Genomic DNA, 12138 nt, shown 5'->3' with positions numbered 1-12138 from the left:
GGCATGTAGCAGCCACCAACCATGTGGGCTACAGAGCATGGCTGTCCATGTGAAATGCATCCTCCATGTCAAGATTCCACGTAAAAAGAAGAACATAAGGGATCTCATTAATATGTTAAGACACAGGATGATAAAATATTAAATCTTTATTTTCAGGTGGCTATTGGAAAGCTAAAATCATAGGTGCATTTATGTAACTATATTGTTACATATTCTTGTTAGTTTATATTTTATTTGTTTCCTGCTTTGATTCTGCGCTATAGCCTCAGAGAACTATCTGTTCTGACGCCAGCTTTGTAAGAGCATTAAAGGCTTAAATAGCCTTACTCAGGATCTCAGGCCATGTTTCTCTGGACTTTGCTGGCCTCAGTTCCCTGCCATTCATCACCTGGGCTACAGCAGGATCCAGGTTGTTCATGATCATGTGCATGATGGCTGCAGCGGCCCGTGTCTGGCTTGGGTACTGCTCGATTGGGTAGGCTCTGCAAGAGAAAGGCCAGCCATGGCATAACCAGGGAACCCTCAGGCCTCCTGTCCCACCAAGATCCTGAGTCTGCCCTGGCCGAGCTGACAAGCACTGGAGGGAAGTCTTTAGAAGCACAGGGTGAAGTGGAGCACCAGAGCCACCAGCTGCTAAGCAGCCAGAGTCCCCACATGCCCAGAGCAGGAAGTCCAGCCCACCTTAGTCACTGTCTCTCTCTACTTCAAACCTGGGAGGAAGCAGACTGCAAGGAGAGCTGATGGCTGCTTTCCAGAGCCCTCTGTCTTTGGGCAGTTTAACATTTGTTCTTACATTTACTCATCAAATACCACGGGGCATCGATTCCATGCTAGGTGGCAACAAGTAGAGAGGGAGACAAGGGTAGTGGCTCCTGTCGCATCCCAGGCTGTTTAGGACAGTCTGGAGTTTTGGCATGTTCAGGACAATGATTCTTTATCACAGGACCTGCAGCACCCAAAATGTAGATTCTCAGCTTTCGCCCAGGGCAGCCGAGCCCTAAGTCCAGTGAGGCCCGGCATTACTGCACAGTCACACAGCTTCTCATGGTGCTGTGTGGCACAGTGTGAGAACTTCAGTGAAGACCATGACAGGTTTGAAGTCACCCACAGCCACTCCCCACCCTATCTCACTCTCACCAGCTCTCCTTGCAAAGCCAAAGACACAGTGTCCCAGAGAGGTTGAGCAACATGACGCTCCAAAGCCACACACGACTGACTGCAGGACAGGGGTGGGGTGCAGGGCAGAGACCTAGCTGGTTAGGACCCCAACTTCTGGCCAAGCAAGTCAGCTTCAGAACCCCCCAAGAGACACCCTACTAGCTACTTTCTCTGCACGAGGTGTCAATTCACTGTGCCACCTCCATAGGTTCCCCCCAACTCAGACAGACTGGCCTCCCCTTTTTGTCATGGATGCCCCGAAGCTCCTGACTTCTGCGCAGCCTTGTTTGAAGCCAAATCCATGAGGGCTCACCTCATCTTAATGCTGGGGCAGAATCGGTACATGTAGATGTGTCCAAACTGCCGTAGCTCCTGGGCAAACTCCAGGGCCAACAGCTTCTGGGCATCAGGTGGGAAGTAGCGCAAGGCATTCTTCAGTGCCAGCTGGGGAGGGGAGGGGGCAAGTTGGGTAAGAGCCCTGGGGCCCTCTATGCACACCCTCTTCCCTCTCCACCTAGATTGCCTCTGTTCCGCTCAGAAACTGGCTGAACCACTCTGAGAACATCTGCTTTGTTTTCTGGAGAACCTTCCCTGGTGGCCACTGGGCCCTTTTTTTGAAGGCCGACCTCAAGCTCTCTCTTTTTTGGCCCCATTTGCACCGGGGCCTACAGGCTCAGAGGAAGAAAGCAGAAGCTACTGTAAGTCCAGAGAGGCACGTAGCTTAGCAAATGCTACAGAGGCTGCGTTCTGGCATGGGCAAACCTGGGCAGTGCGCATAGCTGATACGGTAGCCACTGTAATGACGCCGCCACACCCATGTTCTCATCCACAAACCTGCATGTTGCCTTACAAGGTGAAGGCACTTTGCACAAATAACCTGGTTAGGATCTTCAGGCTGTTCTGGGATCTCCAAGTGGAAAGTCCCATAGTCATGAAGGGCCTTGTAAGAGGCAACGGATGGTTAATACCAGAGGAGATGTGAGGACTGGCAAGATGTAGATTTGAAGAGGCAGTGTTGTTAGAAATACAGCTGTATGTAAAGAGGATTTTTCCTCGCAGCATCTGTGTGCTCTGCTTTTTCCTTTACTGTCCTTGTCTGTAAGGTGGGGTGACAGTAGAACCCACTTTCTAGGCACTAATGAACTGACGGCGTTAGTACGATGTTGGGCTCACCTGCGGACCCTGTGAATGCCAGATCACAGAACTGTCACCTCCTACACTCATGGACCTCTGCCATGCCCTGTGCTGCCTGAGGTCTCTACAAAAATGCTTCTTCAATCCTGGCAAGGGAGGAGTCTTGTTAAGCACCCAAGCCACGCCCCTATTCAAAAACCTTCACAGATTCCCCACTGCCTATCCTGTGACACCCACAGTGGCCTTGGCATTCTGGTTCTTCTCCAGTCATGCTGCATCTGGTGCCCCAAGCTCTGCTCCCACTTCTACTTGCATGCAGTCTCCTCTACTTTGCACAGTTTGGAAGGCTCATCTGTGCCTTTCCATGCACCGTTTCTCTGGTCACAAAATGGCCCTTCTTTCTCTTCTAAAATCCTTGTCCAAGCTGCCACATGCATCTCTGAACAAAAGTCCCCCTATGTGCCTTGTAGGATGGGGAGGGGGTTGGCTTTTTAGCCAATGTTCTTGTCCATGCATTCGGTGAGCACATGCTGGTGTTGCCAGATCCTGGAGACCACCCCAAGAGAGCCCCCAGCCTCAAGCTCAAGATCAGTGTGTTGGCAGAGACGGGCTTGCAGGCCCAAGGGTTCTCAGGACAGTGTGTTGATAGAGACAGGCATTCAGGGCAAGGATAGTGAAGGACACCACACAGTGCAACGGATGAGGTAAGACTTGGGGGAACAGGTGACTGAGGTGTGTGCACATAGGGGAGAGCGCTTCTAACAGCAAAGCTGCTTGTGTTGTGAGGCACACCGTGAAGGCTGAACAAGCCTGTGCTGAGTGTGCTTGGACTAAAGTGTAAGAGGTGGCACTCTCCACTTAAATAGACAGCTGCCAAAGAGAAGCAAGGAACGAAGCGCCCGGTCCACCCAAACAATGAAAGAAGGAATAGTATGTAGTAATGGAAATGAGGGAGAAACTCAAAGAATGCACACCTGAACATACATGCACACATACAGGGACCCACACATACACATGTGTGTGCTCATGCAAGTGCACTGACACTCACATATGTGTACACAGACACATACATCACACACACACACACACACACACACACACACATGCGCGCGCGCAGGCGCACGTGCCTCATGGAGAGCAAGCCAATGCAAAAGAAGCTCTCGCTGGGTTTTGGGGTTCCATCCCTAGAGGAAAGACTTAGCCCTTCCCAACTCTTAACTCTCCGATCTGCAATCACCTCTCCATTGAGGATGCTGCATCTTTCAAACACTTGATGACACACGGGAATGAAACTGAAGCGGCCCGGACCCTCCGTCCCTGGCTGCCCTCCTGTCACCACAAAACACTATGGGAGGCTGGTCACTATCACCCAGCCACAGGGGTGTCAGCAGCGGCTCACAGGCAGCAGGACCTTCCCATTTCCGTGGCTGAGCGTCCAGGCACTGGTGCCTAGGAGAGAGGCGACCAAGGAGGAAGAACACTGACCACAGCAGAGATATGAGCTCAGCAAAACCAGATAGGTCAAGTGAAAAGACAAGGTGCACCCTGCCACCCTGTCTTCCCTCTCTCCAGCACCAGCCCTGCCTTGCCTGGCACTACCACACTTTCTAGGACCCCCAGTCATCTTCTTTGTTGCTCTTATTCCCAGCTCCTGCCCACCAGTATTCTACCCCAGGAGCTCCTATGCATGCTCACTGCCTGTGGGTAGCTTGGGAAAAGCTGAGGGGTGGTCTTCCCCAGGACTGCAGTCTCTGGGGGGATGTTGGGGGTTGGGGTGGGATTCCTCGTTCAGCCTTCATACTTCTGTGTCTTTCAGAAAAGCAGCTCCCCACGGCTCAGGGACTTGCTTCCCTCTGGCAGGCAGCTTGGAAAGTTCTTGAGGAGAAATCCTTTGGGCGGAGGAAGCCACCAGGCGAGCGAGGGGCTATCTGAACTGCCATCTCTCTCAGGGTCCTCAATGGAAGCTGCACAGCCAAAGTCACTAGGTGGTTTGGGACGAGGGACAAAGAAAAACTGTTGCAGAGGACAGAAGAGTCACTCTGTGTTTGCGGCAGGGCAAGGTTCATGTGCAGCTGCTGAACGAGGGCCACTTCACACCCTGCCTCTTCCTGTTCCTCACTAGAGGTGACCACAGCCCCACCTTGTACTGTTTGGGTGACCTTGAGCCCCAATGTCCTCATCCGGAAGTGGGAACCCCAATTCTGAGCCTAAGGTAACTCCAAGGTGCCATCACCTGAAGAATTTCAGATGACAGACATCGACACATCTCCTCACCCTTTCCTGGGAATTGGTAGGGTCAGGGGCAGCTGACACATGGAAAGAAGGAGGCATATCTAGCCACCTTCACCTCCTAAAAAGCCCTAGAAGGCCCCAGAGCCCCAGAGGACTGGGTATTGGTTATTACCTGCTCTTCTTCAGGGCTGAGGTTGGGAGTCCTGACCGGTGCATGTGGTACCCCAGCCCAGCGCCCCCGGTTCTCAGGGAGGGGTCGTAGAGGCAGGCCAGAGCACAGCTCCTGGAGGCTGGACATGTCTGCAGAAACTGAGGTGGAGGCAAGTATGAACTGACTGGGCAGTCAGGAGCAAGCAGGGAGGGGACAACCCCGGGGCCACCTCCTCCAGCCCCTCATTGGGCCCAGGGAGGGCATAAGGGGCAGGTCATTTGGATCACTGGCTAGTAGGCAGGCTGCCCAAGTGTTGCTTGTGGGAGGAGAAGCTGCCTCAGGTTGACTCAGGTTAGATGGGTATGAGTTTGCAGTGCTGGTGGGCTCTGAGATTGAGGATTTCTCAGTTTTAGAAGGTGTCCAAAAGGTAACAATGTTGGAATATGTATGTTGATGATGGAAAGTCATGTGACATTGTACCTGGCTCAAACTCTACAGAAGCAAGTCCCTTGTACTCGGTTTCCCTGACACGTGAGCAGGGAGGGACCAGATGATAGGTGTAGTAGCAGCTCCCCAGAACCTCAGCACCCCAATCATGAACAGTTCCGGGGGAAAAAAGCTATCCTCAACCTTCCTAGGACCAGAGGCCAGTGCTGGCTGTCACTATTCTTCCTCCTGCCAGGAAGGGCCCTCCATTGACTCTCAGTGGTCCTGATAAGTGATCATTCCTGGCCAGCTGTGTGTGTGGCCTTTGTCCTGTCCCTGTATACACAGGTGGGTGGTGACCAACTCCTCCCTCTGCAGAAAAAGGTCATGTCACCAGGCTTTCTGTGGAGTGCCAAGGTGACCCACTGGTCCGTTTGAGCAGTGCGTGAGGTAGCTGACACTTGCAGTGGTCCTCAGAACTCAAGTCCCATGTCCCTGATAAGGAAACTGAGGTCAGAGAGGCAAAGAGACTTCCTGAAGTTCTATAGCTAGTCATGAGTTAAATCCAGACTGGAGCCCTGGAGCCTCGCATTTGGATGAAGACACCCCTGAAATGGCTTCTGCTCTTAAGAGACCACGATCCAGGAGGGAGTGCGGGGAAGGTGTTAACAAGATGTGGCATAGCACAATGGGAAAAATAGAGTGGCTTCTGTCTGAAGCCTTGGGGCTGGGGACACCAGGGGACCCTTGTCCCTAGTGCTCCGTCTCTGACTTCTAGGTCACAAATCTTGTGGCATTTCAGGGTGGTGAAAGTATTTTGTATTCTAGTTGGGCCTTGTGGCTCCTGAATAGCCCCAGGAGTCACTTGTTTTCCAGTAAAACTGTCTACTCCTGAACCGCAGGGAAGTGGGGGGGAGGAGGTGGAGGGAGGAGGTGGGATTGATCGCCATTGGCCATTTCCACTGGTCAGGACTGCATAAAGTCCCACAAAGTCCCTAAGGAAGGATTCGCAGGGCTCCTATCAAGAACACCGGAGACCCCCCACAGCACCAAGAGGTCTGGGAAGGGGTCTGCATCTCTCACATCTCCCCCTGGATGCCTTTTGCCTGGCTAACACCTGAAGCCTTTGTGGTACAAGTGAGAATAACGTGGCATCGCTACCCCAAGTTCCGCCGGTTCTGACTAGTTTGCCTTTGTTTGGTTCTGGGGATGTGTGCTAGTCGGTGTGTCTGCCCTTGAGCTTCAATCACAGGGCATTTTAATACAAATTAATCCAACCTGAGGAGTGGAGCGGGCCATGGGGACCCCACTACTTATAAAGTACAAGCCACTGCCTTGCTAGTGACTAGCATCTAAAGTGGGGCAGCTCTGGAGACCGAGCCCCTAGCTGTGGGCTCCAGCAGCCGCCTGCTGGTGTTTTATTGGGAACTGGATGGGCGTGTGTGTGAGGAGAAAACCTCGCACTCTCAGAGCCTGAGACTGAGAAAAGTCTTTTTCAAGCTATGGCCCCTAGTGCCTCTTCCTGACATTCCTAGTTTCCCCCACAGAGAAGTCTCCCAGCTTTCACCTAGCCTTCTGGTCTTACGAGCTGAGGTGGCCGAGCACCGCCTTGTACCAGACTGAGGTAGGACTCCCTCAGTGGCCCCTTCTGAGAGTCTCAGCACTAAGGGGACCCAACATCAGAAGACTGTGCATGCTTCTTTTTCTCTGTTCGCTGGTGGCTAGAGCGCTTCCGGCTTCCTTCATCTGGCAGAGGAAGGCTGCAGAGTTGGAGAAACGCCAACTCCCTTGGCCCTTGGGGTGCATTGGGGTGGTAGAAACAGCCTTATGAGTGGCAATCCACTGTCTCTTGGTCCTAGCAGGCCTTCATCTAGGGTGTTCCATTGTGCCTGGCTGGCCGGACTCTTCCCTGCTTGGATTCCCTTTCCCCTAAAAGAACCTCTCAATAATCCGTCTTCATGGAACCCCCAACTGTCTTGTGAAATCTTTTTCAATGTTTGTAACCAACTGAAGCATTTTTAGTATTCTCCCCCAAGAAGAGAGTGGGCGGCCTCAAGGTTAGCATTCTACCTGGAATGTTCAAGACGTCGCCACTGGGGAGACAAAAGGGTGCATGGGGTACCTGTGCCACCTCACAATGGCTGCATGTGAATCTCATCCTAGGATAAGCTATTTAAGTCAGAAAACAAACACCGTACACATTTTAAAAGAACGAGGGGTCCACATAGGCTAAACACGCAGTGTGTAAGGCTTGAACCCTAACTACCCTACTTACCAGCTGTGTGCCGTTGGGCAAGCGTCTTGGCCTCTCTAGGCCTCTGGCAGTGAAAGGATGGTTGGCCGTCAGGATCCACATCTGAAGATTTTTTTTTAAATTGCACCTGTATGAACTTGTATCTATGTTTATCCTGACTATGTGCCCTCCAGCGATACAGTGTGAAGTCTATCTACACAGCAATGACACTGCATTAGGCATCATATAGCACCCAGGGGTGACTGACGGCAAAGGGGAGGTGACTTCACAGCTTAAATACTGCTTTATAACATGTAAGGGAAGTGAGCACCTGGGGCCTGTGGTATCTGCGGTTCCGGTGCTATGAACACCAAGGGGTGACCCTAACATACCAATACCTTGCACTGATACCTGCACTAAAGAACTTCATCTCCAGATGCATCTTTGGCTACTTGCTAGCCGCACTTCCTCCTGACCACCACAGAAGCTGAGAGGTACAGCCACCCAGATATCTCAGCTGTTAAATTTCCAGTGTTTAGACACACTCACTGGAGGCTCTGAGGAGCTGCTCTGCCTCTCACTTTACCCCTCCACTAGCACCCACCTCACCTCACCCTTCCACTAGCACCCACCTCACCTCACCCCTCCACTAGAACCCACCTCACCTCACCCCTCCACTAGAATCCACCTCACCTCACCCCTTCACTAGAACCCACCTCACCTCACCCCTCCACTAGCACCCACCTCACTTCACCCCTCCACTAGAACCCACCTCACTTCACCCCTCCACTAGAACCCACCTCACCTCACCCTCCACTAGAACCCACCTCACTTTACCCCTCCACTAGAACCTATCTCACTTCACCCCTCCACTGGAACCCACCTCACTCTCCACTAGCACCCACCTCACCTCACCCTCCACTAGCACCCACCTCATCTCACCCTCCACTAGCACCCATCTCACCTCACCCCTCCACTAGAACCCACCTCACTTCACCCCTCCACTAGAACCCACCTCACTTCACCCCTCCACTAGAACCCACCTCACTTCGCCCCTCCACTAGAACCCACCTCACTTCACCCCTCCACTAGAACCCACCCCAGAGCCTCCATTGTAAGTATCTACACTTAGTTACCAAGCTAAGGTCACCTAATATAGCCACAGGGATTAAATCAGGCCAGTTGGAGGGTCCACAGCAAAACTTAAGCAGTGGCAATTTTATTGAGAGCAATCAGACTTTTTTTATACCTTTATCAGAAACAGAATATAGTGGCAATTGTCAGGACTAATAAAGCTGTAGCTGACCAGGATACAATCATTTGCAAGCTATGCAGGGCACACAAACACAAGCTTACTGTCTAAGACTGATTGTCCTGTCAAGCTTCCATGCTTCCTCAACTTTCTAAGAGAACCTACAGAGAAACACAAAGAAGCCTGAAGGCCTCACTGCCTGAGGGAGTGCATTTGTCTCTCAGGAACTGAAAGGCACTTTGTGCCTTAGGAGCCATGGGCTCTACCCTGAAGAACCTATGGCGCATGCCTCTCAAGGCAGCCAGGCCAGGATGGCTCCATGGTTCCCTGTACTCCGTATTGTTCCTTTAACACGTAGAGACAGAATTAAATCAGCTCCTCACTTTCTCAGGCATGTCTCTGTGCGAGGCTGGCATTCATCCCTGTCACTGGAGCCCAGTGGTTCCAGGTCAGAGACAGGACACACAGCCATGGTGTCTATAGGGATGGTCCCGAGATTCCAGGCCCCCGGGCAAGCAGCCACATATGTCATGTGTGACCATGTGCCACTAGAGAGCACTGCCTGGCAGGCCTCTAGCAGATGTGCCATCCTGATTGCCAACTGACTGCAGCGTCCTGGGACCCCTGGGGGAAGCAGAGGACTAGGGCCCTTCCACGGTTCTTGATCCAGAGCACTGAAGTTGTTTTTTGGAGGCTTCTAAAGTTCAAGGCAATTTGTCACCCTCATTTCAGGGTCTCCAGCAAGCATAAGAAAGCTTTTCCAGGGGCCTAGGGCTGGAGGCAGGCATCTGCACATGGGTTCCAAGCCTGAGATCTTCCGGTGGCTCCAGGGATGCCCATCTCTAGGGACAATAGTGGGCTGAATTGTTCTCAATTGCGGTCACTAGGTGGCAGTTTAGAAGGCCAAAACACACTGAAGACTGGAAGACTGGAGCAGGTTATGGGAATGAATGGCTAAGGATCCCTGTGAGATTTGGGGCAGATAGGTATTGTGGGTGACCCAGAAGCCTTGGGTTCTGGCATGGGCTGGAAGGAAGCAGCTGGTCCCCGGGGATAGAGAATCCCAAGAAGGATGCAGTTTTACTGTGAGCTGGGTTCCCACCCAACAACGAGGCAGACCCACCGTCGCTGTTTGAAACTAATGTATAACTGTTATTTGTTTCATAGATGTCATTAATAGATATTAGATAATTTCTATAAGAGGAACCAATTATGATTACTGAATACTAATGTCAAGCCCCTACGTGGCACTTGCGGCCCCTGGCACTGTTCAAATGATCTCTGCTTTTCATTTAGCCTCCACAACACAGTGAACTCTAATATTGCCACCATCATACAAGGAAGTGGGGGCACAGATGTCGGGTAAGACACTAGTGTTGGGTGCAGCACCCCATTCCACACACAGGGCGAAATGCTGACGTGATGGGGCTACAACAGACCTAGTGCTCAGGAAGAACCCCCCCCCCCCCACTTCTCCCCAAGGCTGGACAGGCCTTGCATGAGCTGGGCTTCTGGCAGGACCTGAAGACACATAAGAAAGTGAGGCTACAGGGGAAGGGCGAAAACATGTAGGACTGATCCTGGGATGGGGCAGGGACTATCACATACAGGTCCCATATCCCGGGGTTTGTGGTTCTGCCCAGCCCTCTGACCCCTGCCAGGAAGGAAGGAAGGAAGGAAGGAAGGGAGGAAGAAAGAAAGGGAGGGAGGGAGGGAGGGAGAAAGGAAGGAAGGAAGGAAGGGAGGAAGGAACAACCTGGGGGGGGGCGGGGGCGCTGTTCTTCCCATTTTACTGCTTGACAAGCTCCTGCGCTTTGAGAGGATGATGGCACCCGGAGCAAACTCTAAGAGGTGGAGCCAGGCCAGAGAGATGGGGGTTCCCCGATTATTTTCTGCCCTGCACAACTTGGCTGCTGTCCTGCACTTTGTTGCAGTTCACTTCTTTCCTGACCTGAAAAGTCACTGTGGGCTCCCGGGGTCTGGGCACAGTCAGGCACTGTCATGACAGCTACAAAAGACAAGCACCTCGGGCTGGGCGCGGTGTGGCAGCGCGGCGCCTTTAATCCCAGCACTTGGGAGGCAGAGGCAAGTGGATCGATATGAGTTCGAGGCTAGTCTGGTCTACAAAGCGAGTTAGGACAGCCAAGGCTACACAGAGAAACCCTGTCTTAAAACACACACACACACACACACACACACACACACACACACACACACACAGAGAGAGAGAGACCAGCACTTCTTCGATAATTATTTAATTAATTGTTCACTTATTCATTTTTGGCTTTTCAAGACAGGATTTCTTTGTGTAACAGTCCTGGATTTGTAGACCAGTGTGGCCTCCAACTCACACAGATCTGTTTGCCTCTGCCTCCCAAGTGTTGAGTTTAAAGGCATGTGCCACCATATCTGGCTATTTTATTTCTTCTTTTAAATAAGCTAAGATGCTGAGTCCTGGAAGATGTGACCCTGACTGTTATTAGACCTTTGCCTGGCAATGAGGACTTCCGGCCCTACAACCCTGGCACTGTCTTCATGGTTCCTGGCTGCTTTGAACTTTCCTTGGTCATCTTGGGAAACTGAGCTCTGACTTCAGTTGCTGGTTCCCAAAGCACATCCTAGCTCCTGATTCACGGTATCAGTCACCACTGTTTCAAACAGCTTGCGCAGGATGCAGGGCTCTCTACCCATCGTCAGTATTGGGGAAACAACATGACTCTTGGGAAGTTTTACCCACCACAGAGGGGAAGTCTTTTCCCTAGTACCCTGTGCTATGATTGGTGGAAACCCAGTCCTTAATTTGCAGGACAGGCTGTGCCCTGATTGGTACAGACACTGCTTGCCACACTTCCATTCTGAGTCAGCTCATGATCACTTGTGTGTGCCATGTGGAGGGATTCCCCAAAGTGGCCTTCCCCAGGGAGGAAACTGGAGGTGCTGCTGTTGGGAGCAAAGATTTTTATAGGCAAGGCCAGTGGAAGAAGAGAAGAGACAAGAAGTTGCCAACGCCTAAGATTGGAGAAAGCAGGCTGAGGGGAGGCAGAGAGGAGCCGTTACCCTTAACGGCAGAGGGTCCCAGCCCCCGGGCCTGAAAGCTGTAATGTTTGCCAATACTGAGGGTTATGAGTCCCAAAGCCTGGGGATGAGAGCTGGCACGTCCAGGCTTACAACAGCTGTCCAGTACTAGGAGTTAACGCTGAGGGCAATGAGCATCCCGCCAAGCACCTGGAGCCTGCGGTTCTGACCCACAGGGCTTTGGCTCCCAAGACCTCAGCTGCAGCCTCTGGCTCTGCCAGTGTGGCCCTTGGGCCTGGGCCACCTGTACCTGGGAGCTTCTCTGCTCCTAATTCCCATCTGAGCAGAGTAAAGAATCCCGACCTAGTGATTAACAACAGGGATAGACGCTGCATCTCACTGTGCTGGGGTTCCAGCCTTACCTATTAATTCAGCCAGAGAGAAAGCCTAGCCTATTTCCTGGCTGGCGCGCAGGACGCTGCTCCTGGGCGGGCCTTAGGCTAAGAGCAGGACTGGGCGTGTCCTGGGCCTCCGCTG

The 12138-nt window shown here is 52.3% G+C and overlaps 1 protein-coding gene across 1 annotated transcript in view; it reads right to left on the bottom strand.

Annotated features, from left to right (window-relative positions):
- Nucleotides 1-4868, bottom strand: part of Uroc1 (urocanate hydratase 1) — a 29256-nt gene extending 24388 nt beyond the window's left edge. Inside the window, exons 1-3 of the mRNA XM_051154899.1 lie at nt 4697-4868; nt 1472-1602; nt 389-482 (exon numbers count right to left, since the gene is read on the bottom strand). Of these exons, the coding sequence (XP_051010856.1) occupies nt 389-482; nt 1472-1602; nt 4697-4822 (351 nt within the window). The 5' untranslated portion in view covers nt 4823-4868. The remainder of the gene's footprint in view (nt 1-388; nt 483-1471; nt 1603-4696) is intronic.
- Nucleotides 4869-12138: the final 7270 nt, after the last annotated feature.

The sequence above is a fragment of the Acomys russatus genome, chromosome 13 (assembly GCF_903995435.1).
Source record: "Acomys russatus chromosome 13, mAcoRus1.1, whole genome shotgun sequence".
NCBI classification, from domain to species: Eukaryota; Metazoa; Chordata; class Mammalia; order Rodentia; family Muridae; genus Acomys; species Acomys russatus.
This window is presented reverse-complemented; position numbering and strand designations above follow the sequence as displayed.